Raw genomic sequence first — 25,467 nt, 5'->3', positions numbered from 1 at the left:
CGCGCCGTGATGCAGACAGCATTTAACGGAGCGGAGCAGCGCGTGCGCTCTGATCGCTCTTTTAATGAAGTATCGATACTAACAATATGCTAAATCACATGGTGTTTAACGTACAGGTACTTTGTTAGCATCGCTACACCGTGCAGCGTGACAGCAGCAGATGTAGCGGACTAACATTCAAGCTAACCTAACTTCCCAAACGCTGTGGACATCTGAACGCTGATTGGCCGAGACGCGACACGTCCCATCAAAGATGTTCTATTGTGAAGAAGAGCACCACTCCACATGTTCTCCGCGTCTCACTGCAATCTCAACGGCAGCGGGCCAGGTGAACACAATAATAAATCGGAACGCGTCTCTGATATTGTTCAGGGGGCGGGGCCACATGGCGGGCCGTAGTTTGGGGACCACTGGCATAGATTAACGCGTTAACGCTGACAGCCCTAATATATATATATGCTGACACGTATATATACACACATATATATATGTGTATATTGATATGAATGTGTATATATACGCATGTATACATGTATATACTTTAACTATTAATAGTAGTAGCGGTTCTTTTCTTTGCTGCCGTTCATGTGAAACGGTCGTGGTGGTTAAATGTTTCAGACTGGGTGTTTCCACAACATATATACATAGGGTGTATTACACTTTTACATTGTGTTATATTAGGCTTAAATTACATCTACAAAGATGATTGAGAGGGCACACACACACACACACATAGACACACACACACACACACACAGCTCTCTCCCTCAGACGAGGGTCAACAGCTCCAGACAGACCCAGCGACCCGGTGCTGCTCCAGTCTGAACCGGTAGAGAGGAGACGGCAGAGAGGACCAGGAGGCGCAGACACAAGAAGAGACGAGGGGGAGACGTCAGCAAGAACCTCACATGCCTTAAAGTAACCGGCTTGGACTGGAACAGGGGTCAAACAGAGGTCAAACAGGGGTCACACAGAGGTCACACTGAGGTCACACTGAGTGACAAGAACTAATATGTAATGAGGGAGTGGACGGAGGTGTGTGTGAGTGTGTGTGTGTGTGTGTGTGAGTGTGTGTGTGTGTGTGAGTATCCTGTGGCGTCTCAGCAGCAGTCAGATAGGAGAGAGAAACGAGTGTATAAGCATCAGGTTAAGAGATCAGTCAGAATGGACCAAAAAGGAAGAAATCCAGCCACAACAGTAGAGTGCAGTTCCTCCCCCAACCTGCAGAGAGCAGCAACCACCGGCACTAAACGTAGAAGAAGAAACCCGGAAGTGAGCCGTGTGTAAACAAGTCATCGCGCCCGAGAAGCGGAAACCCTCCGCCAGGTTATTAAAGTTAGAAGTGCGCGTGAAGAAGGTGATTCTTTACACGTGACGCGCTGCGCGTGGCCGCCATGCCGTACCTGGGCAGCGAGGACGCGGTGAGGGAGCTGAAGAGAGCCCTGTCCAACCCGCACGTCCAGGCCGACCGGCTGCGCTACCGGAACACCGTGCTCAAGGCCGTCCGGTACCGACGCCCCCGTGTTGATGTGATCACACTGACCGGAGACCGGCCGCGGTCATGACGTCATGATGCGAGCTGCGGTCATGACGTCATGATGCCAGCTGCGGTAATGACGTCATGATGCCAGCTGCGGTAATGACGTCATGATGCTAGCTGAGGTCATGACGTCATGATGCCAGCTGCGATAATGACGTCATGATGCGAGCTGCGGTCATGACGTCATGATGCCAGCTGCGATAATGACGTCATGATGCGAGCTGCGGTCATGACGTCATGATGCCAGCTGCGGTAATGACGTCATGATGCCAGCTGCGGTAATGACGTCATGATGCTAGCTGAGGTCATGACGTCATGATGCCAGCTGCGATAATGACGTCATGATGCGAGCTGCGGTCATGACGTCATGATGCCAGCTGCGGTAATGACGTCATGATGCCAGCTGCGGTCATGACGTCATGATGCCAGCTGCGATAATGACGTCATGATGCCAGCTGCGATAATGACGTCATGATGCGAGCTGCGATAATGACGTCATGATGCCAGCTGCGGTAATGACGTCATGATGCCAGCTGCGATAATGACGTCATGATGCGAGCTGCGATAATGACGTCATGATGCCAGCTGCGGTAATGACGTCATGATGCCAGCTGCGATAATGACGTCATGATGCCAGCTGCGGTAATGACGTCATGATGCCAGCTGCGATAATGACGTCATGATGCCAGCTGCGATAATGACGTCATGATGCCAGCTGCGGTAATGACGTCATGATGCGAGCTGCGGTCATGACGTCATGATGCCAGCTGAGGTCATGACGTCATGATGCTAGCTGGTAATGACGTCATGATGCCAGCTGAGGTCATGACGTCATGATGCTAGCTGAGGTCATGACGTCATGATGCCAGCTGCGGTAATGACGTCATGATGCCAGCTGCGATAATGACGTCATGATGCCAGCTGCGATAATGACGTCATGATGCCAGCTGCGATAATGACGTCATGATGCCAGCTGCGGTCATGACGTCATGATGCCAGCTGAGGTCATGACGTCATGATGCCAGCTGCGGTAATGACGTCATGATGCCAGCTGAGGTCATGACGTCATGATGCTAGCTGCGGTCATGACGTCATGATGCCAGCTGCGGTAATGACGTCATGATGCCAGCTGGGTCCCGTGGGGTCACCTTGTCAGGCCTAGGTGTCCCTGACGGGCTCCCGGTGCTGAGGTTCCGGTCTGTGCTGAGGTTCTGGTCCGTGCTGAGGTTCTGGTCCCGGTGCTGAGGTTCTGGTCCCGGTGCTGAGGTTCCGGTCCGTGCTGAGGTTCTGGTCCCGGTGCTGAGGTTCCGGTCCGTGCTGAGGTTCCGGTCCGTGCTGAGGTTCCAGTCCGTGCTGAGGTTCCGGTCCGTGCTGAGGTTCTGGTCCCGGTGCTGAGGTTCCGGTCCGTGCTGAGGTTTCCGGTCCGTGCTGAGGTTCCGGTCCGTGCTGAGGTTCTGGTCCGTGCTGAGGTTCTGGTCCCGGTGCTGAGGTTCTGGTCCCGGTGCTGAGGTTCCGGTCCGTGCTGAGGTTCTGGTTCCGGTCCGTGCTGAGGTTCCGGTCCGTGCTGAGGTTCTGGTCCGTGCTGAGGTTCCGGTCCCGGTGCTGAGGTTCTGGTCCCGGTGCTGAGGTTCCGGTCCGTGCTGAGGTTCCGGTCCGTGCTGAGGTTCCGGTCCGTGCTGAGGTTCCGGTCCGTGCTGAGGTTCCGGTCCGTGCTGAGGTTCTGGTCCCGGTGCTGAGGTTCCGGTCCGTGCTGAGGTTCTGGTCCGTGCTGAGGTTCTGGTCCCGGTGCTGAGGTTCTGGTCCGTGCAGGCTCCTGTCCCGCGGCGTGGACGTGTCGGCGCTGTTCGGGGACGTGGTCATGGCGTGCTCCTCGGGGGACGCGGTCCAGAAGAAGCTGGCCTACGTGTTCCTGTGCGCATGCGCCGCCCGGCAGCCCGAGCTGTCGCTGCTGCTCGTCAACACGCTGCGGAGGGACAGCGAGGACCGCGACCCGGCGGTGCGCCGCCTGGCGCTGAGGAGCATGGGCAGCCTGCGGTGAGGGGCGCGGCCACGCGGCACGCGCGACCAGCTGGAGGCTTGATCTCTCCGCCCTCTCTCTCTCCCCCCCTCTCCCTGTCTCCCCCCCAGGTTGCCCAGCCTGGTGCAGTACCTGCAGCAGCCTCTGGCTTCAGGCTTGAGGGACAGAGCTGCTTGTGTTCGTCGTGTTGCTGTTCTGGGCTGGGCCAAGATCCACCAGCTGCTACCTGAGACAGGTGAGACACACACACACACACACACACACACACACTGAGACACACACACACTGAGACACACACACACTGAGACACACACACACTGAGACACACACACACAGACACACACACACTGAGACACACACACACTGAGACACACACACACACACTGAGACACACACACTGAGACACACACACACTGAGACACACACACACTGAGACACACACACACACACTGAGACACACACACACACTGAGACACACACACACACTGAGACACACACACACACACACACTGAGACACACACACACTGAGACACACACACACAATGTGTTATGGATCATGTGTTATGGATCATGTGTTATTGATCATGTGTTATGGATCATGTGTTATTGATCATGTGTTATTCATCATGTGTTATGGATCATGTGTTATTGATCATGTGTTATTCATCATGTGTTATGGATCATGTGTTATTCATCATGTGTTATGGATCATGTGTTATTGATCATGTGTTATTGATCAGAAGGTGTTGTTATGGATCATGTGTTATTGATCATGCGTTATTGATCATGTTATGGATCATGTGTTATTACCTTCGCATTGAAAATGCCGGAAGGTTATGTTTTGATCGCCGTGTATTTATTTATTTATTTATTTATTTGTATGCGTGTTATTCGCTAATCTCAAAAAGTATTTAACCGAATCGCATGAAATTTGGTGGGATGATTGTTTATTTTCCGGGGACTAGTTGATTAGATTTTGGGATCGATCGGGTCAAAGGTCAAGGTCATGGAAAGGTCACTCTATTTTTACCATAGCACGATACATTTTTGTCCAATTGGCATGCAACTAATGCCAAAATGTTCATAATTCAATGCCCAATCTTGTGATATGCGAAGGTATGCGCTCTACCGAGTGCCCATTCTAGTTGATCATGTGTTATTGATCAGTGTTATGGATCATGTGTTATTGATCATGTGTTATGGATCAGAAGGTGTTGTTATTGATCACATGAGGTATCTGGTCACTGAACTCTCCAGACGCGTCCGTGGTGAACGAGCTGTACGGGCTGCTGAGGGACCCGGACCCCGTTGTCATGGTGAACTGCCTCAGGGCTCTGGAGGAGGTCCTAAAGGAGGAGGGGGGCGTGGCCATCAACAAGCCAATCACACACCACCTCCTCAACAGGTGAGAGGGATGAAGGTTATCTCTTTCATCAGGGTCACGTATGAGGGATGCCTGTGTTCAGCATAACGATGCTATGCTAACGACGCAGCTGATGACCTTTATTCTTTAATCTGAGCACAAACACAAAGTTCAACCTCTGAGCCGCTGAGTGGGAAACGCTGACCTCCAGGGGGTCCACGACACCAGGAGATACGAGTAAGACAGGCAGACAGACAGGTAGACAGACAGGTTGACAGGTAGACACTAGTGAGGACAGTGCAAGTGGGATGAGGTCTCTAGGGTCCTGAGGGTCCGTGGGGGGTCCTGAGGGTCTCCATGTCTCCTCCAGGCTGAAGCAGTGTGACATGTGGGGTCAGTGTGAGGTCCTGAGGGTCCTCCAGCGGTACCGGCCCCAGTCGGAGGACGAGCTGTTCGACATCCTGTCCCTGCTGGACGCCTCTCTGCTCAGCCCCCACCCCCCCGTCATGGCGGCCACGCTGAGCCTCTTCCTGGGCCTCTGCTCCGGCCTGCCCGCCGTCAGCCTGGCGGCGCTGGAGCGCGTGCGGGGCCCCCTGCTGGCCGCCTGCGGGAGCGCGTCCAGAGAGACCCGGTTCACGGCCCTGTGCCACATACAGGTAACTATCTGATGTTAGCAATGATAATAATCATCATATTATTAATAGTAATAAATATAAATCTTCTCCTCATGACCATCCTGAGTTATTAAGGAGCAGCTGGGGGTTTAGCGCCTTGCTCGAGGACACTTCAACATGAACTATGGGAGAGTGGGCATGGGACCGGGGACCTGGTGGTTACCATGACGACCACTCTGACCGACAGCCTCAATAATGAGGAAATGGAATCCAGGTTATAATACTGCAGGAATATCTACCGGTCGTCATGCCGATGGGTTCTGAGAGGGGCGGGGCCAAGGGGCGGGGCCACGACTGCATTGTCTTACGCATGATAAGAACCAGGCTTCACGGCCAGAGGCAAAGCACATGCTCAGGGACCTGTTGAGTCTCAGGGACCTGTTGAGTCTCAGGGACCCTGTTGAGTCTCAGGGACCTGTTGAGTCTCAGGACCCTGTTGAGTCTCAGGACCCTGTTGAGTCTCAGGGACCTGTTGAGTCTCGGGGACCCTGTTGATGCCCTTGTGTTCCTCAGCTGCTGCTGCGTTCCCTCCCCGGCCTCATGGGGGCGCACTACAAGCGTTTTTTCTGCAGCTACGCTGAGCCGGCCTACATCAAGCAGAGGAAGATGCAGGTGAGTCCATCACCTGGTGGACTAAGGAGACCCTCAGGTCCCCAGGAGCACAACTAAAGCCGCTGTGCTGCAGGTGTTGGTGGAGCTGGTGAACGATGACAACGTAGACCTGATCCTGGACGAGCTGAGAGGATACTGCACCGACGTCAGCCCGGACACGGCCCAGGCTGCCATCAGCGCCATAGGTACACGCTCTAGTGGGGCAACATGGTACTACACGCTCTAGTGGGGCAACATGGTACTACAAGCTCTCTAGTGGGGTAATATGGTACTACACGCTCTAGTGGGGTAACATGGTACTACAAGCTCTCTAGTGGGGTAACATGGTACTACAAGCTCTCTAGTGGGGTAACATGGTACTACAAGCTCTCTAGTGGGGTAACATGGTACTACAAGCTCTCTAGTGGGGTAACATGGTACTACAAGCTCTCTAGTGGGGTAACATGGTACTACAAGCTCTCTAGTGGGGTAACATGGTACTACAAGCTCTCTAGTGGGGCAATATGGTACTACAAGCTCTCTAGTGGGGTAACATGGTACTACAAGCTCTCTAGTGGGTAATATGGTACTACAAGCTCTCTAGTGGGTAATATGGTATTACAAGCTGTCTAGTGGGGTAACATGGTACTACAAGCTCTCTAGTGGGTAATATGGTACTACAAGCTCTCTAGTGGGTAATATGGTACTACAATGTCTCTAGTGGGGTAATATGGTACTACAAGCTCTCTAGTGGGTAATATGGTACTACAATGTCTCTAGTGGGGTAACATGGTACTACAAGCTCTCTAGTGGGTAATATGGTACTACAAGCTCTCTAGTGGGGCAATATGGTACTACAAGCTCTCTAGTGGGGTAACATGGTACTACAAGCTCTCTAGTGGGTAATATGGTACTACAAGCTCTCTAGTGGGTAATATGGTACTACAAGCGCTCTAGTGGGGCAATATGGTACTACAAGCTCTCTAGTGGGGTAACATGGTACTACAGGCTCTCTAGTGGGGTAATATGGTACTACAAGCTCTCTAGTGGGGTAACATGGTACTACAAGCTCTCTGGTGGGGTAACATGGTACTACAAGCTCTCTAGTGGGGTAATATGGTACTACAAGCCCTCTAGTGGGGTAACATGGTACTACAAGCTCTCTAGTGGGTAATATGGTACTACAAGCTCTCTAGTGGGGTAACATGGTACTACAAGCTCTCTAGTGGGTAATATGGTACTACAAGCTCTCTAGTGGGGTAACATGGTACTACAAGCTCTCTAGTGGGGTAACATGGTACTACAAGCTCTCTAGTGGGGTAACATGGTACTACAAGCTCTCTAGTGGGGTAACATGGTACTACAAGCTCTCTAGTGGGGTAACATGGTACTACAAGCCCTCTAGTGGGGTAATATGGTACTACACGCTCTTCATAACAATTAACGTTTGTTTCCTGATAATATTTCTCACGGTTCCTGTTTGATTGGTTGCAGGTCGTATTGGGCGGAGCTACAGCGACAGATGCCTGGAGATCCTCACTGGACTGCTGGGGCTCAAACAGGAGCTCATCACCTCTGGTAGAACACACACACACACACACACACACACACACACACACACGTTCACACACACGTTCACATTGTGCCCCCCCCCCCCAGCGGTGGTCCAGACCATGTGTGATCTGGTCTGGGTCTGTCCTCAGTGCAGCGACGCCGTGTGTTCGTCTCTAGAGGGAAGTGAGGACATCCTGCAGGAGAGCCAGGTGAGAGACCGCTACACACCTAGAGGTTTATAAAAGACTCTGCTGGGTCCACGTGAGCAGGTCTCTGCTGGGTCCACATGAGCAGGTCTCTGCTGGGTCCACATGAGCAGGTCTCTGCTGGGTCCACATGAGCAGGTCTCTGCTGGGTCCAGGTGAGCAGGTCTCTGGTGGGTCCAGGTGAGCAGGTCTCTGGTGGGTCCACGTGAGCAGGTCTCTGCTGGGTCCACGTGAGCAGGTCTCTGGTGGGTCCACGTGAGCAGGTCTCTGCTGGGTCCACGTGAGCAGGTCTCTGCTGGGTCCACGTGAGCAGGTCTCTGCTGGGTCCAGGTGAGCAGGTCTCTGGTGGGTCCACGTGAGCAGGTCTCTGCTGGGTCCACGTGAGCAGGTCTCTGCTGGGTCCACGTGAGCAGGTCTCTGCTGGGTCCACGTGAGCAGGTCTCTGGTGGGTCCAGGTGAGCAGGTCTCTGCTGGGTCCACGTGAGCAGGTCTCTGGTGGGTCCACGTGAGCAGGTCTCTGGTGGGTCCAGGTGAGCAGGTCTCTGGTGGGTCCAGGTGAGCAGGTCTCTGGTGGGTCCAGGTGAGCAGGTCTCTGCTGGGTCCACGTGAGCAGGTCTCTGGTGGGTCCAGGTGAGCAGGTCTCTGCTGGGTCCACGTGAGCAGGTCTCTGGTGGGTCCAGGTGAGCAGGTCTCTGCTGGGTCCACGTGAGCAGGTCTCTGGTGGGTCCACGTGAGCAGGTCTCTGGTGGGTCCACGTGAGCAGGTCTCTGGTGGGTCCAGGTGAGCAGGTCTCTGGTGGGTCCACGTGAGCAGGTCTCTGGTGGGTCCAGGTGAGCAGGTCTCTGGTGGGTCCAGGTGAGCAGGTCTCTGGTGGGTCCAGGTGAGCAGGTCTCTGGTGGGTCCAGGTGAGCAGGTCTCTGGTGGGTCCACGTGAGCAGGTCTCTGGTGGGTCCACGTGAGCAGGTCTCTGGTGGGTCCGGGTGAGCAGGTCTCTGCTGGGTCCACGTGAGCAGGTCTCTGGTGGGTCCACGTGAGCAGGTCTCTGGTGGGTCCAGGTGAGCAGGTCTCTGGTGGGTCCACGTGAGCAGGTCTCTGGTGGGTCCAGGTGAGCAGGTCTCTGGTGGGTCCACGTGAGCAGGTCTCTGGTGGGTCCACGTGAGCAGGTCTCTGGTGGGTCCACGTGAGCAGGTCTCTGGTGGGTCCACGTGAGCAGGTCTCTGGTGGGTCCGGGTGAGCAGGTCTCTGCTGGGTCCACGTGAGCAGGTCTCTGGTGGGTCCAGGTGAGCAGGTCTCTGGTGGGTCCACGTGAGCAGGTCTCTGGTGGGTCCACGTGAGCAGGTCTCTGGTGGGTCCACGTGAGCAGGTCTCTGGTGGGTCCACGTGAGCAGGTCTCTGGTGGGTCCACGTGAGCAGGTCTTGGTAGGCCATGTTCTGAGGTCCTCTGTCGGTTCTCTTCAGGGCAGGCGGGCGTTGCTGTGGCTGCTGGCCTCCTACGGGCAGCGGCTCTCTAGCGCCCCCTACACCTTGGAGGGCTTCATCGACGGCGTGAGGAGCGAGGCCTCGCTGGGGGTCAAGATGGAGCTGCTGACCGCCACCATGAGGCTGTTCCTGAGCCGGCCGGCCGAGACCCAGGACATGCTGGGCCGGCTGCTGCACTACTGCATCGGTGAGTCCCCTTCAAGCCGGACCTGAAGGTCACGCTGAAGGGCGCCTGGACATGCTGCACCGCTGCAGTTCCTCAAATGGCCACTTGAGGCTTCAACTGTGTGTGTGTGTGTGCGTGTGCGTGCTGCTTCCAGAGGAGCAGGCTGACATGTGTGTGCGTGACCAGGCTCTTCTCTACTACCGCCTGTTGCATTGTGGGATAGACCAGACTCAGAAGGTCCTCCAGGGTCAGAGGTCAGACCCGTCTCTGGGCGTTCTGATTGGCCGCCCCGCGGAGCCCATCAACCAATGGGCACGCAGCTTCAACACGCTGGAGCCTCTGAGGCAGACCGGCGTAGAGCCAGAGCCCGCCAGCAGGGGGAGCCCGGAACATGTGACCTTTGACCCCAAGCTCTCAGACACACAGAGCTGCAGCCATGGAGAGGACATGGACCTGGGTGAGTGAAGACGTCCAAAGGTTGTGTTCCGTATCGAGTGTGAGGACCAATCAGATGCCAGCTGCTGCGCCCTGTGAGCACACTGATAAGGGTTTACAACAACGCTGCAGAGAGGGCCAGAGGTCACGTCCAGAGAGGGCCAGAGGTCACGTCCAGAGAGGGCCAGAGGTCACGTCCAGAGAGGGCCAGAGGTCACGCCCAGAGAGGGCCAGAGGTCACGCCCAGAGAGGGCCAGAGGTCACGTCCAGAGAGGGCCAGAGGTCACGTCCAGAGAGGGCCAGAGGTCACGTGCAGAGAGGGCCAGAGGTCACGCCCAGAGAGGGCCAGAGGTCACGCCCAGAGAGGGCCAGAGGTCACGCCCAGAGAGGGCCAGAGGTCACGCCCACAGAGGGCCAGAGGTCACGTCCACAGAGGGCCAGAGGTCACGTCCACAGAGGGCCAGAGGTCACGTCCACAGAGGGCCAGAGGTCACATCCAGAGAGGGCTAGAGGTCACGTGCAGAGAGGGCCAGAGGTCACGTGCAGAGAGGGCCAGAGGTCACGTCCAGAGAGGGCCAGAGGTCACGTCCACAGAGGGCCAGAGGTCACGTCCACAGAGGGCCAGAGGTCACGTCCACAGAGGGCCAGAGGTCACGTCCACAGAGGGCCAGAGGTCACGTCCACAGAGGGCCAGAGGTCACATCCAGAGAGGGCTAGAGGTCACGTGCAGAGAGGGCCAGAGGTCACGTCCAGAGAGGGCCAGAGGTCACTTTCAGAGAGGGCCAGAGGTCACGTCCAGAGGTCACGTCCAGAGAGGGCCAGAGGTCACGTCCAGAGAGGGCCAGAGGTCACGTCCAGAGAGGGCCAGAGGTCACGTGCAGAGAGGGCCAAAGGTCACGTCCAGAGAGGGCCAGAGGTCACGTCCAGAGAGGGCCAGCAGCCTCAAGGCCGCAAAGCTCCTCTCCTGAGTTATGAGCAGATTTAAATATAAGCATGTACATGAAATGGTTTTGTTTTTGTTTATTTGACCTTTTTAGAATCTTCTGGTAGATTTTGTCTCGTTTGTTTAAAATGTTAAACTGTTAAACTCAACTCTGCATCCTAAATGAGTTTCTACCTTCTGGGGTCCATCTTTAATCGGTCCTCTCTTGGTCCTCCATGTCTTCTCCAGGCTCAGACGCTGGCTTTACCTCCTCTGCTGAGGGCCCGGCCCCCCTCAGCCTGTCCCTGGCCCCGGCCCTGAGCCCGGAGGACTTTGAGCGTGTGTGGATGCAGCGACGTGCAGATCAAGGTGATTAAACCACAGGAGGTCCTCATGACTACAGCCGCCTGTCCATGGACCTCAGGGTCCTTCAGGGTCCTTCATGGACCTCAGGGTCCTTCAGGGTCCTTCATGGACCTCAGGGTCCTTCATGGTCCTTCATGGACCTCAGGGTCCTTCATGGACCTCAGGGTCCTTCAGGGTCCTTCAGGGTCCTTCATGGACCTCAGGGTCCTGAGACGTCTCCAAGTGGACTTACTCTGAAGTCCATGAGATCCTTCAGTTGGTCTGATTAGTTCATCTTGTTATGTGGCGTCCAGGTGCTGAGGAGGAGGAGCAGGAGCAGCAGCAGGAGGAGGAGGAGGAGCAGCAGCAGGAGGAGGAGCAGGAGCAGCAGCAGGAGGAGGAGGAGGAGGAGCAGCAGCAGGAGCAGCAGCAGGGCTATGCGTGCCTGGAACAGCACCTCCCCCTCCCGGGCCTGGCCCGCTGCCCCCCCCCCAGCCTGCAGGCGGCTATGCAGCTGGTCCACATCCAGACGGTGGCCTTCACGCCCCCCCACACACGGCCCTGGAGGGTCTACCTGTACACACACACACACCACACACACACCGGCAGCTCGCTCATCACCGGAGAGCTGCTGGGCACCGGGGGGGGGGAGGGGGGGGTCAGAGTGACCCTCAGGCAGCAGCCCAGAGACCAGGAGGCGCTGGAGGCCTTCATGTCCATCCTCACCACCGTGCTGCACACGGTCCTCAGAGAGCAGCTGATGTGAGCGCACACACACACACGCTGGAGGTCACCTTGGGTCAGGGTCTCCTCACAGGAAGCTTGCAACAGGAAGTGGTCATGTCTGCCTGAGGCGCAGTGACCTCTGAGTGACCTCTGAAGGTCAAAGTCCCTTCATAATAAAGACCGTGGCTCCTCCTGGCTGTGTGTTGTTAGAAGTGGGACAAATAAATGCGAATTTCTCCGGGGTTGGAAGTTCAACAGGGGGTCCGTGGACCAGGCGGGGAAGTACCGAACCCGCAACGTTAGAACTAAAACAGATCTAAGGAGACCCCAGGTCCATGAGACGACAACGACAGGAAAGCAACCAGGCGTCCATCAGGCCGACGGGGAGAGGCTGGAAGGTCAAACAAAAGAGTCACGGCCATCGCTGGGACGATAAGCAGAGAGCCAGGTACGAGAGAACAAGGGTCCTGAGTGGTCATCTTAGGCGTTTACAACCGGGGACCCTCTGACTGAACTCACTCAGGGGCCCCACGTCGACACCAGATGTAAACATGGCACCTCTTGTGATATTCAAATGAAGACCCGTTATAATTGTGTGTTCTGAGCCCATAGCCCAACCATATGGGCCCAAGGGGATAATACTGCGGAGTGAATGAACACAAGTTAACCTGCCTGTAGATCAATGTTCTTATGATAATGTAATCTATGTCTCCCATATGTTCTGAGTCCCTACCCCCGGTTGTAGTGTGTTCTGGGTCACCGCCCAGGTGGTGAAGTCTCACAGGGTCTGGAAGGAGCTGTAAAGAGGGTACTTCCCCTAAGAGCCTGAGAGATAAGATGAGACACCCGGGGGACGTATGTCCGGTAAAAGTAGGATGAGCCAGAGGGTATAAAACAGTGGTCACCAACCTTTTTGAGCCCAAGATCCCTGACCTCCGCCTTCATGACCGGCAAGATCTACCTTTGAGGCGTTGAGAGAAAACGACGGTCCAGACTGGACTTCCAACTTTTTATTTGGCCTAATTGTCATTTTGGTCCAGCGTTCAAATTTATGTGACCAGGTACACAGAATTTAAGTGTAATATAACAAGTAAGATATTTGTTAACCGCACACAATATGAACAAGAAAAAACACATTTGCAATGAGCAGCTGGATGAACTACCAATATAAATGTTGTATTTGTTTACATTACAGCACAACACTGACAACATGATCAGTCAGTGCAACTCATGTAAGTTCAGCTCTCATCATAATGCCATCAAGTCATGTGACTCCAGTCAGTGTGATGGCTGTGACTGAACTCTGTCTGTGAGCTTGTAGTTAGTTCATAAGCACAGACAGACAGTCTGAGGCCGTCTGTCAGCTGTCTGTCAGTCATCCAGCTCCTGGTCTTTGATTTGGTGATTTTCTCAACTTCACTGACAAGTTTTTTGGGGCAAAATTGGTATTCATGAAAGTTTTCTCATCTGGGATTGGTTCTGAACTCAGACCGTTGGTGATTACGTTCACATCAGCTCTACAGACATCCTCAGATTTAAATAATTTTCATCATAATAAATGAGAATCACCATTTGTGACTCCTGCATCTGTCCCTTTTCAAATAATAGAATAAATGCAATTGCAATCACTTTCAAGTAAACCAGATTGCTCTATCAGACAAGAACAAAAAGCTCAATGTTGAGCTTTTGTTTTGAAGGACAACAGCAGAAAAGCCGAACTCACGGAGGTAAGACCTGGCAAGTCGCCAAGAATCTCGGCTGTCGCGCATGCGCAGGCGTAACCTGTTAATGCCGTAACGTAAACATGTACACGAAGGTACAGGCATTTCAACATGTATTTATTGATGACTTAGTTTTATGTCGGTGTACTTTGAGCTTGTGTAATATGTTAAGTTATCAATAAAGGTCTTTCTGCATTTCCCCTGCGCCCCACCTGTCGTGGTACGTTCCCTCTTTCGGGGCGCACAGCTGACAACACGGCTGTGTAAGCGAACCCGTTTTCAGGCGTTCATGAATCAGGCGGAGATCTTTTCTGACCTCAATCTTCCAGTCAGAAAGAAAACATTTCAGAAGACACCTCAGAAAATGTTCGAAAACAAGGAACAATGTGTTTCTGAATTTATTTTCATTTTATTTTGGAGATCGACAGAGAACGTCTCCGAGATCGACCGGTCGAGATCGACCGGTCGATCTCGACCGACGGGTTGGCGACCACTGGTATAAAAGGTGACGAACAAGAGGAGCAAAAGGCTTCCGTGAGAGAACTCGATACAGACGTGTACTTTGTTCACTTCTTCTTCCTGTTTTTGAATAAAATACTTGCTGCCTTGCAGTCTTAAAACTTTACCCTCGGTTTGTGGACCTACTTTTTTGCGACGCCTATTTCTTCACCTGTCGACCCACCCGAGGAGACCGAAGGCAGAGACCAGAGAGCGGACCCCGCAGCCCCCGAGGTGAGTGAGCTACATCCGCACGGCTACACCCACTGACCTCAGCTACCAGGGCACAGACTGAGTCCTCACACCTCTCCACTGACATGTACTGACGAGAGATATCGCTGCAGCTGGTGGACCTCCGGCTCTCGGCCGAGCCGTGGTTGGTTCCGGGACCGAGAGAGGGACTCGTGACCCTCGAGTCCTCGTCGCGGAGTTTGTCCTAAACATAGAATATGAATAAGTGTCCCGCCAGCCGCTTTACGAGCCTTGTACCCTCGAGCGTGTTGGGGGGAGACCAGATAATTGAATACCCGGCGTTTTTCTCCGCGGAGATCGTTCTGAGTTCTGACATCATCCGGGGTGTCGCGCGCCGAGCAGAGCAGCTACCGCTGTCGATGTGCACGCGCGGCGCTCATCAGGCCCGAACGGTCGCAGAATCATAGAGAGGGAGTTCCTGATCTCCGCCTCCCCCCCCCGGAGCACGGTCACCCTCGCTCGAGCTCCTCGTTCGCCCTCGACGAGCAAGGCGAGGATACCGTCAACCGGGGTGACCGTCAGACGAGAGGCCGGGCATCGTGACCCGTGGCCCCGCGTCCTCTCCGGAGCGCAGGTGGTCAGCGCCGGTGAAGCGCTGCGCGTCGCCGACGGGCTTTAAGACAGTTTTCTGCACTTCTGTCCTGAGAGCTTACTTCCCTCAATAAAGTTACCGGTGTGAGCCGACTCGCACCTCAAACCCGCCCCCTCTCTCCCCTCCCCTCTCTCCTCTCCCCACACAAGAATAAGCGGCGTCGCTTTTCTTTCCTCCTCCACCCGAGGCGATCGAATCGTTGCGCACGTCTTAACAGTGGTTACCTGTGAGTTACCTGTGGGTTACCTGTGAGTTACCTTTGGTCCACATTTTCATATTCACAAGGAGGCGGTCACGGGTCAACAGTGACGACACACCTTGATCAAATGAAGCAAGGCCACCTGCTGGCTTGTTCCACGCCCTGCGCATGCGCGGAGGAGCATTGGAAGGAAGCCACCTGGGGACACTTCCTCTGGGTGAGCGCGCGAGTCCTCGTGTCCTCTGTCCTCGCCCGTGATGCCGTAGAGGCTCTTCTCTTGAGGAGCGCGTGCCCGCAGTGTGAGGTGAGTGGACCGGAGTTCGGTCGGTACCGTCAGAGCCGCCTCCACGCAGCGGGGGCGCGCGCAGCCCGTTCAATGCCCCGTGTTGTCGTTGTTGTCCGTGTGTCGGTACCGCGGTGCAGTGTGTGTGTGTGTGTGTGTGTGGGGTGGGGGTGGGGGGGGGGGGGGGGGTCGCACAGCGGAGGGTTACATCGTGAACAAAGTAGTCCTCATGTGAAGTGGAGCCGCTTTACAGAGTGTTGCTCTCAGACGCACCTGCCCTGTCAGTCACGTTGGCCACGCCCCCTCCACGCGGTACCGGCAACATGGTTTTGATTGGTTCTCAGCCCATGACGCGGGTATCTGACCCGGTTTAAACGACCCGGGTCCTTTCTGGACTCGAGTGATCACGCGCCGCTCTGCCCTCACGCGCCGCTCTGCCCTCACGCGCCGCTCTGCCCTCACGCGCCGCTCTGCCAGTCACGCGCCGCTCTGTCTCGGTGACGTCACCAGCTTTCCCGTGTAACGAGTCTTCTCTAATAAAGATAAAACCTCCTGAGCTTCACTTGTGATTCATTTTGTGTTTAACTTTAATTACTTTATGTTGTAATAAACTTAAATAACCTTTAATTACTTTATGTTGTAATCATTGTGTGTGTGTGTCAGGAAAATGGGACGTCTTTCAAAGAAGAATGTTCTGGCAGTGGTGCTCCTCATTGGAGTGATGTACATTCTTAACTTCCTATTTGCTGTGAGTAACACACACAGACACACAGACACACACAGACACACACGCACACACACTCACATACACACACACTCACACTCTCAGACACACTCAGACACACTCACACACACTCCCAGTCTGGTCCCCCCAGTACGGCTGATCCTGATCTATGGGTCCTGATCCATGGGTCCTGATCCAGATCCATGGGTCCTGATCCAGGCTGACCCAGATCAACATGTGCTCTGCAGGGCCGGATGATGTCACGTGACCTGGTCCCTCAGGAGTTGACCTTCGGGGCTCAGAGGTCGGTGAGCGAGGCCTCGTGGGTGGAGCGGGGCGGCTACCTGCCCCTCAACGTGACCTACCGGCTCCTGGCCGGGGCCCCGAGGGCCCCGCAGAGTGAGTCACTGACGGCTTAGTGAGTCACTAACTGCTTAGTGAGTCACTGTGACGGCTTCGTGAGTCACTGACGGCTTAGTGAGTCACTGACGGCTTAGTGAGTCACTGACGGCTTCGTGAGTCACTGTGACGGCTTAGTGAGTCACTGTGACGGCTTAGTGAGTCACTGTGACGGCTTAGTGAGTCACTGACAGGTTAGTGAGTCACTGTGACGGCTTAGTGAGTCACTGACGGCTTCGTGAGTCACTGACGGCTTAGTGAGTCACTGACGGCTTCGTGAGTCACTGACGGCTTCGTGAGTCACTGTGACGGCTTCGTGAGTCACTGTGACGGCTTCGTGAGTCACTGACAGGTTAGTGAGTCACTGACGGCTTAGTGAGTCACTGTGACGGCTTAGTGAGTCACTGACAGGTTAGTGAGTCACTGTGACGGCTTAGTGAGTCACTGACGGCTTCGTGAGTCACTGACGGCTTCGTGAGTCACTGACGGCTTCGTGAGTCACTGACGGCTTCGTGAGTCACTGACGGCTTAGTGAGTCACTGTGACGGCTTCGTGAGTCACTGACGGCTTCGTGAGTCACTGACGGCTTAGTGAGTCACTGACGGCTTAGTGAGTCACTGTGACGGCTTAGTGAGTCACTGACAGGTTAGTGAGTCACTGTGACGGCTTAGTGAGTCACTGACGGCTTAGTGAGTCACTGACGGCTTCGTGAGTCACTGACGGCTTAGTGGCCCTCAGCAGATGAAGGGGGCCATCATGGCGTGGTGGACCACATGGTGGCCCTCAGCAGATGAAGGGGGCCATCATGGTGTGGTGGACCACATGGTGGCCCTCTAGTGGCCCTCAGCAGATGAAGGGGGCCATCATGGCGTGGTGGACCACATGGTGGCCCTCTAGTGGCCCTCAGCAGATGAAGGGGGCCATCATGGCGTGGTGGCCCTCTAGTGGCCCTCAGCCGATGAAGGGGGCCATCATGGCGTGGTGGCCCTCTAGTGGCCCTCAGCCGATGAAGGGGGCCATGTGTTCCAGGGTTCCTGTCCATCGGCATGTCCTCCGTGAGGAGGCGCAGGGGCAGCTACCTCCTCCCCACGCTGAGCTCCCTGTTCCTGCAGTCCTCCTCCGAGGAGCGCTCCTCCATGGTGGTGGTGGTGCTGCTGGCCGACTTCGACGTCAGCTGGAGGATCCGCACGGCGAGGGACATCCAGACGGCGTTCGCTGTGGAGCTGGACCAGGGCCAGCTGGTGGTCCTCCATGTTCCTCAGGACCAGTACCCCTCTGTCACAGGTACTGTGGACCAAGTCGGGTCCACATGACTCACATGTCAGTGTTAGCTTGACGTGTATATAAGAATATAATATAAGAAGTGGGCGTGGTCACAGCGACGTCCCCCATTGGCTTGCTGCTTTGAAGCCATGAATGAAACATTGAGGCCGTGGCCATCTTGTTTTTCTGGAACCAGAAGTGAGACCACTGAATAAACTGAGGGAGACTTTCAGGGACTAAAATCACCCTCAGAATAGGGTACACTGTCAATAACCTGTAGCCCCGCCCCTAAAGCATCCCCTGCTCTACGGTCTGACTCTAAATAATGACATCATGCTGTATAGAAGAAGACTTGAAACTAGAGACTGAGACATAAACTCATGTTTACTGAGGGAAGTAGTCATGATATAGACTTCTATACAACCAGGAGTCGTCCCCTGGTGGTCAGGAGAGAGAATGCAGCTTGAACACATGAAGCATAGACTTCTATACAACCAGAGGAGTCGCCCCCTGGTGGTCAGGAGAGAGAATGCAGCTTGAACACATGACGCATAGACTTCTATACAACCAGAGGAGTCGCCCCCTGGTGGTCAGGAGGGAGAATGCAGCTTTAATACATGAAGCATATACTTCTATACAACCAGAGGAGTCGCCCCCTGGTGGTCAGGAGAGAGAATGCAGCTTTAAGGCTTTTCACAACTGGAGGCTGCAGCCTGGATACTAACGTGTCTCCTTGGTTCTCCTGCAGGTCTAAAGAGGAACTACAACGATGCTCCAGAAAGGGTCTCGTTCCGCTCCAAGCAGAACCTGGATTACTCTTTCCTGATCCACTACAGTGCCGGTCTTGGCAGATACTACCTCCAGCTGGAGGATGATGTCTCCGCCGCAAAAAATTTCCTGTCCGTCATCAGGAGGCGCGTTGCCGAGCAAGAGGAGAAGAAGACCACCTGGGCCATGCTGGAATTCTCAGTCCTCGGCTACATTGGCAAACTCTACAAATCCGCCCATCTTCCTCTCCTGGCCCGCTTCCTCTTCCTCTTCTACCAGGAAATGCCGTGCGACTGGTTAATGGCTCGCTTCCGAGAGTTGCTGACACAAAAGGAACCGATCGTATTCAAACCCTCCCTGTTCCAACATATGGGGACGTACTCCTCGTTCCAAGGGACACACAACAGGCTGAAGGACAAGGACTTCGACGAGGAGTCCTCCACCAACCCTCCAGCCCAGGTTTACTCCGACATGTCCACCTACCAGAACCAATACCCCAAACTGGCCTGGGACCGTGACGGGTTCTTCTGGGGACGCTCCCCAGGAAACGGAAGTTATCTCACTGCAGTTCTCACGGACCCTGCGGTCGTGACGGGGATCTTTGTAGAAACCGGATCCGAGGGCAAAGACCTCCTTCGGTCCGCTCGGGTGGAGATCGGCCGTGACGTGATTACCACCGACAGAGGGGAGAAGAGTTGTGAGGAGTTTGAGTCCGTCGGGATGTTAGAGAACGGGAGGTTTGAGGAGCTGGGGCTGGACAGAAGGTACCCGGCTGCCTCTTCCTGTCTCAGGGTGATGGTCACCGCGGGCCAGAAGGACTGGGTGATCATCAAGAGGATCCGGATCACCACAAAGTAGAGGACGGCAAACCCCGAGGGATGTGTTCATCTGTCATGTGACCTGTATGCCTTGTTCAACACGATGTACCAACAGTGCCCAATGAAACCGTGTCAATAACAACGCGTTTGATTCCTCTTTGCTAAACGGACTGTTCTTGTTTCTAAGTCTTCAGCCTCAAAGTTCTTTAACACTCATCGTTCACCCATTCACACACTGAAGGGAGGGGCTACCGTGTGAGGTACACCTGATGGGAGGGGCTACCGTGTGAGGTACACCTGATGGGAGGGGCTACCATGTGAGGTACACCTGATGGGAGGGGCTACTATGTGAGGTAGCTCGTCCCATCAGGACTAACATTCATACGCCATAGGCACAGCTACAGGGTAACATCAACATGGACTGGTGGAGCCGGGGATGGAACCGTTGACCCTCTGGTTGGAGGACGACCCTGACCACTGAACTCCCCATGAGGTTTCCTATCTGCCATAATATGGAACTCCAGGGGCCAGAAGTATGATGGGATGGTTGCGTTGGTGTTGTTTATTCTAATTCCCTAGCTCAGGCTTCAGAGTCCAAGGCTCCAGCTTTGGAAGCCGTGTGATTTCTTGACGCTCTTCAGGTTCGGACAGTTCCAGATGAACTTGATGCAGTTTGTGTAATATTACTTCAACAGCAGTTCTCCACCATGTACCCTCAGACCTGCAGCTCAAAGGCCACCCACCTGCTGAGGGACGGTTACCTAGCAACAGGGACATCTTAGAGGAGGCCGACGGAAAGGTCTGGAACACCTCGGCCCACACAGCGTTCATTGTTATGCAGAGGTTACTCCATCATACCTCTGGATCGGGCCTGAGGAGACCACCGGCCTCTGGTGGAATGTTGTGGAGGAAGTGGCCGATGACATCACCCGTCTCGAGGAGGCGACCTGCAGCTCATCCACTGGTCAGAAGTAGGGATGCACCGGTCTGATCGGCGCCGATCCATATCGACCGATATTACCATTAGCGGTTTTGATCGGCGTTCTCAAAACGGCCGATCAGATGACGTAACATCTGCGAGAAAAACTATCAGACGTTTCAATCGCGGCGCAACGGAGACGATGCGCCCGGCGAGGGCCGCAGAGTGAGGTCAGAGGGGATCCTCACCACCGAGCGGCGTCCCCGTCCCCCGAGTTGAATCTCTGGGTCGACTCAGCCGACTCTCACATGTCTGCCCCTAGAGATGCTCACGGTAAACACATTCCATCGGGAGCTAAGAGGGTTCTGATAACGTTAGCAAAGGATTTAAGTGACAACATCCGGTTTTGCAAAGTTAGCGGAAAGAACCACGTGAAACAACATCCGTTTATCAAAATAAGATGTCGACAAATCATACGCTACTAGCATATAAAAGTAAACAATGAACTGATTTTGTATCTTTAGAGATCGTTTCTGAGATTTAGCTTAAATTATGCTAACATTAAAACATTTTTACTGGACCAAGGAAGAGTTTATAAAAATAAGTCTGACTTTTGTATGTTAAACAAAGTCCTGTATATAGATCTCCCCAAGAGTTCCAGGAAATGAATGATGCAGATGTGTTCCATACATGTTCTGAAATCCCCTATAATAGCAATCAATCAATTTTAATGTATCAATTAGGACATTTTTCAAAGTAAAAGTCCTAAATGTTTAAAGAAATCTGTAATTTCTTTAATGTTTGAGTTGCTTTATATATGTATTTCCTCATAGTCCTCATAGCAATAATACTACACAATAAATAGAATGCTTCAATTGACACCGTGATCGGTGATCGGCAGATACTGATTTCGGTGATCGGCACCAAAAACCTGATCGGTGCATCTCTAGTCAGAAGCTACATTTCACTACACGCTAATGGCTCATGTGCTCTCAGAGTTCACGAGGAATGCAGAGAACAGAGCCGGTTACCATGGGAACGTGTTATAGAACTTTATCCAAACGAAACTCTGAAGTGGAAACACGGTGTGTGGTCAGTGAGGGTCACGACCCCATGAGGGGGCGGCTGCTACCAGGTGGACCCTTCAGGGCTCATGATGGACCAATGAAGCCCTTCATCGGTGCGTCTGCTTCCTGCTCCGGGCAGAGCCCTCCATCCCCATTGGCTGCAGCGCCCTCCATCCCCATTGGCTGCAGCACCCTCCATCTCCATTGGCTGCAGCGCCCTCCATCCCCATTGGCTGCAGCGCCCTCCATCCCCATTGGCTGCAGCACCCTCCATCTCCATTGGCTGCAGCGCCCTCCATCTCCATTGGCTGCAGCGCCCTCCATCCCCATTGGCTGCAGCGCCCTCCATCCCCATTGGCTGCAGAGCCCTCCATCCCCATTGGCTGCAGAGCCCTCCATCCCCATTGGCTGCAGAGCCCTCCATCCCCATTGGCTGCAGAGCCCTCCATCCCCATTGGCTGCAGCGCCCTCCATCCCCATTGGCTGACAGGATGAAGACTAGAGTATGAGATTCACACATGAGAAGATAAGAAGAGCCGTTAGAGACGTTGTGGTAACATAAAGTCTTTAAAGCAACTTCATGATGAGTATGGGCTACCCAAAACACAGTTTTTCCGTTTCTTACAAATCCGTAGTTTCTTAAACTCTGTACCCCAATACAAAGAAGGTCGCGGACCAGAGCTGATCGAATCAGTGATTCATCAAGTCTGCCAGCTGAAGAGGAAAAAAACAAGCTATATTTATTATAAACTGCTCTCCTTAAAGCAACACTATGTAACTTTTGTACCTTAAAATAACAGCTTGAAAAAAATTGTGCCGCTACAATGACTTTTAATATGACGATTTGCATCTCCGCTATTGCCATCGGGGGTCTGTGGGGAAATAACTCCGCTATGTAAGATTCTGGAGCCGCCCGGTACATCCGGCGGATGTACTCGACCTGCTTTCTGGCAGTGATTACGCAATGTCATAAAGTGCCACTCCACGCTCGCAGCTACAGTATAAGGGCAGCTTTTTTATGTAGCTTTTTGGTGTTGTCAACAATATTGTATTCGATCACACGTACTCCACATTTGCAGTCCCCCAAAACAAAACTAAATGACTGCACACCCCCCCCCCCCAAAAAAAGCCGGAAAACAGCTGACCGACCAGGCGGAAACATGGCGAGGCGCCGCGTCCAATCCCCGCGCTCCTTCACCCTAGTCCGGTCGGTGCTGGGCCAGTTCAGTGTTCCTGCGCAGTCTTCTATTCGTGATCCCGCCCGTTGGTATGAATCCAAAATAGAAACAGTCGCCGGATTGCTGCCGTTCTGAGTCCGCCGCCTGTCAGCGCGCTCCAAACAAAAGAAACCTCGCGTCACCTCCCCCTCGTCACCTTTTATAACCCGTGACACGTACAAATAATAACAATAATAATATTATAATACAGGACAACACATGATCCCAACTCAATACAAGTGTATGCGAGGCTGCATCTATCGTAACTGGGTATTTACGACACTGAAGTAAACGTTAAATACCTAAAAACCTGAAGGGGGCGCTAAAAGGGAAAAACTACATAGTGGGGCTTTAAGTAAATTAAGTACTCGCAGCAGCAGACAATCATGGGAACAGGATCTTAAAACTACAATTACCGATCACCAATGGAAAACAATCATGTTAAATAGTAAACAAATATGTAGTAGTTACAAATCACAAGAAATTCAATTTAAAATTATACATAAATTACAAACTACCCCATATACTAGGAGCAAATATGATAAAGACTGTTCTGGCGTATGTATAAGGTGTAAGCAACATGTGGGAACTTATGTGCATTTAATTTGGCTCTGCCCGGAAATTAATAACTTTTGGATTGAAATTGGGAACCAAATATCCTCCATAATAAAATGTCCTATTGAGCTCAACCCTCTCATATGTATCCTAGGCTACACTCTGTCTCCCCTGTATTAAACAGACATAGGAGAATCCTCAGTCTTCTGTGGTCCTGCGCTCGTCTGTCTGTCCTCCAGCAGTGGATGGACAGCACCACCCCGTCTGTCTGTCCTCCAGCAGTGGATGGACAGCACCACCCCGTCTGTCTGTCCTCCAGCAGTGGATGGACAGCACCACCCCGTCTGTCTGTCTTCCAGCAGTGGATGGAGAGCACCACCTGCCTGTCTGTCCTCCAGCAGTGGATGGACAGCACCACCCGCCTGTCTGTCCTCCAGCAGTGGATGGACAGCACCACCGCCTGTCTGTCCTCCAGCAGTGGATGGACAGCACCACCCCGTCTGTCTGTCCTCCAGCAGTGGATGGACAGCACCACCCCGTCTGTCTGTCCTCCAGCAGTGGATGGACAGCACCACCCCGTCTGTCTGTCCTCCAGCAGTGGATGGACAGCACCACCCGCCTGTCTGTCCTCCAGCAGTGGATGGACAGCACCACCCGTCTGTCTGTCCTCCAGCAGTGGATGGACAGCACCACCCCGTCTGTCTGTCCTCCAGCAGTGGATGGACAGCACCACCCCGTCTGTCTGTAGTTGGCTTCACAATGTCCTCCAGCTGCTGCCACTGGAAAGACTCACACACGTCCTCCAAGGAGATATAAACGGGTTATTTTCCATCTGGAATCCTTTTATGGATTTTATTGGCGAGGACTATGCCGAAACCATAAGAAGAGGTTTTGCAATCTTGGGACCCAAGTGACTCTGTGAATGATGGTTATAGTTGGTTCAATATGGAAGATGATGATTTATGTTTTGTTGTTGTTGTTTTTTATTTATTTATTTTTCTTCCTTGTCTGATTGTCCGTATAGTTGGTTGTTTTGCAATTTTTTATTTATTCGGTTTTGATTGTCTGGTGTAACTTGTAAAAACTTAAAATGAAATGATTGAAAGAGACGTTGACTCGGCAGCCCGTCGGTGTGGTTGCTGCCTTGCTGATGGGCAGTGCCCCAGGTCCTCAGCCGAGCGAGGCCCTCCACTGAACACACACACACACACACACACATATTTAACAACGGAAACAAAAGTCCAAACCTAAGAACTTTGTGAAAGAAAAGTTGAAATTGAGGTTTTGTGGAATTAGCTTTGACCAAGTCTGTCCCTGAACGTTTATTAAAACTATAAACCGCTTGGTCCGTGTGTCCTGACGTCGGATGAGCAGCAGGGGGCGCAGCCGGAAACTGAATACACCGGAAGTCACAAACAACTTCCTGTCAGATCCGATCGATAGGCAACTTGTAATTTTCAGACCTCGGTCGTACATATTTATATTTAAATAGGTCTTCCACGACTCGAGGAGCTGCCCTGCCCGGTAGCGCGTGTTAGAGGACACCTCGTGACCAGAGAACCGTGTTGGAGTAGTGACCGGAAGTAGAACTGTTTATCTTCCGGGTCAGGAGCCGCCTGGAGAGGCTCTCTGCTAGCAGCGCGTGAAGCTACATGTCCGGCAGCCTTCGAGCTTCCTGAGTCCGGAGCGGACTCCGAGCCACTGGACCCACCGGGCCAAAACCTCACCGCCACCGAACCGAGACCTCACTGGGACCTCACCGGGACCTCACCGGGACCTCACCGCCACCGGGCCGGGACTTGTAGCGGGACTTCACCACTGAAGCTCCGGACATTTCCGTCGCTACCGTCGCGGTTCTACGGTCCCACAGAACAAGGACCCCGTTCTGCCGATGGTCCACGAGCCATGGAGGGTCCGTTGTTTCCTTCACCGGCCACCCGAGACGGGCTGGCGGCCGGCAGAGGCTCCGGCGGGGAGGCCGAGCCCGACCGGAACATGAAGACCCACTTCCGCGTGTGTCGCTTCATCATGGAGACAGGTAACAGGTTCCCCCGGTAACGGAACCTCACCGTGACGTCATGAAGCTCAGCTACTACGTGCACGTGATGCTTAGTATCGTGTATCTATATATGTGTGTGTGTGTGTGTGTGTCACGCGCTCAGGGGTGAAGCTG

General features: G+C 53.6%; 2 protein-coding genes across 7 annotated transcripts; both read left to right on the top strand.

The window, feature by feature from the left end:
• The first annotated feature begins 591 nt into the window (after positions 1 to 591).
• On the top strand, positions 592 to 12,211 carry ap4b1 (adaptor related protein complex 4 subunit beta 1). 3 transcript variants are annotated; one of them, XM_056422356.1, is made up of 13 exons: positions 598 to 1,507; positions 3,350 to 3,574; positions 3,668 to 3,792; positions 4,816 to 4,963; positions 5,292 to 5,577; positions 6,109 to 6,207; positions 6,281 to 6,392; positions 7,681 to 7,764; positions 7,846 to 7,949; positions 9,405 to 9,612; positions 9,746 to 10,048; positions 11,198 to 11,317; positions 11,608 to 12,211. In XM_056422356.1, the coding sequence occupies exons 1-13, from the start codon at positions 1,395 to 1,397 to the stop codon at positions 12,057 to 12,059; spliced, it is 2,379 nt and encodes a 792-aa protein (XP_056278331.1). In that variant the 5' UTR covers positions 598 to 1,394; the 3' UTR covers positions 12,060 to 12,211. The 3 variants fall into 3 exon arrangements, with proteins under 3 accessions (XP_056278333.1, XP_056278331.1, XP_056278332.1); XM_056422358.1 differs by lacking the exon at positions 9,746 to 10,048 and having other exon boundaries at positions 592 to 1,507; XM_056422357.1 differs by lacking the exon at positions 3,350 to 3,574 and having other exon boundaries at positions 600 to 1,507.
• Positions 12,212 to 14,045: 1,834 nt separating this feature from the next.
• On the top strand, positions 14,046 to 19,718 carry zgc:101663 (alpha-1,3-mannosyl-glycoprotein 4-beta-N-acetylglucosaminyltransferase C). 4 transcript variants are annotated; one of them, XM_056422361.1, is made up of 5 exons: positions 14,046 to 14,472; positions 16,228 to 16,312; positions 16,537 to 16,687; positions 17,717 to 17,971; positions 18,699 to 19,718. In XM_056422361.1, the coding sequence occupies exons 2-5, from the start codon at positions 16,232 to 16,234 to the stop codon at positions 19,574 to 19,576; spliced, it is 1,365 nt and encodes a 454-aa protein (XP_056278336.1). In that variant the 5' UTR covers positions 14,046 to 14,472; positions 16,228 to 16,231; the 3' UTR covers positions 19,577 to 19,718. The 4 variants fall into 4 exon arrangements, with proteins under 4 accessions (XP_056278336.1, XP_056278334.1, XP_056278337.1 ...); XM_056422359.1 differs by lacking the exon at positions 14,046 to 14,472 and adding an exon at positions 14,509 to 15,585; XM_056422362.1 differs by lacking the exons at positions 14,046 to 14,472; positions 16,537 to 16,687 and having other exon boundaries at positions 16,237 to 16,312.
• The last annotated feature ends 5,749 nt before the right edge of the window (positions 19,719 to 25,467 follow it).

The sequence above is a fragment of the Pseudoliparis swirei genome, chromosome 9 (assembly GCF_029220125.1).
Source record: "Pseudoliparis swirei isolate HS2019 ecotype Mariana Trench chromosome 9, NWPU_hadal_v1, whole genome shotgun sequence".
Lineage (NCBI taxonomy): Eukaryota > Metazoa > Chordata > Actinopteri > Perciformes > Liparidae > Pseudoliparis > Pseudoliparis swirei.
This window is presented reverse-complemented; position numbering and strand designations above follow the sequence as displayed.

Coding starts and splice junctions, on each gene's coding strand:
- ap4b1 (XM_056422356.1), top strand. CDS start 1,395: ATGCCGTACCTGGGCAGCGAGGACGCGGTGAGGGAGCTGAAGAGAGCC. Junction 7,950..9,404: donor ACATCCTGCAGGAGAGCCAG/GTGAGAGACCGC, acceptor GGTTCTCTTCAG/GGCAGGCGGGCGTTGCTGTG. Junction 11,318..11,607: donor GCAGCGACGTGCAGATCAAG/GTGATTAAACCA, acceptor TGTGGCGTCCAG/GTGCTGAGGAGGAGGAGCAG.
- zgc:101663 (XM_056422361.1), top strand. CDS start 16,232: ATGGGACGTCTTTCAAAGAAGAATGTTCTGGCAGTGGTGCTCCTCATT. Junction 16,313..16,536: donor TTCTTAACTTCCTATTTGCT/GTGAGTAACACA, acceptor TGTGCTCTGCAG/GGCCGGATGATGTCACGTGA. Junction 17,972..18,698: donor CCAGTACCCCTCTGTCACAG/GTACTGTGGACC, acceptor GTTCTCCTGCAG/GTCTAAAGAGGAACTACAAC.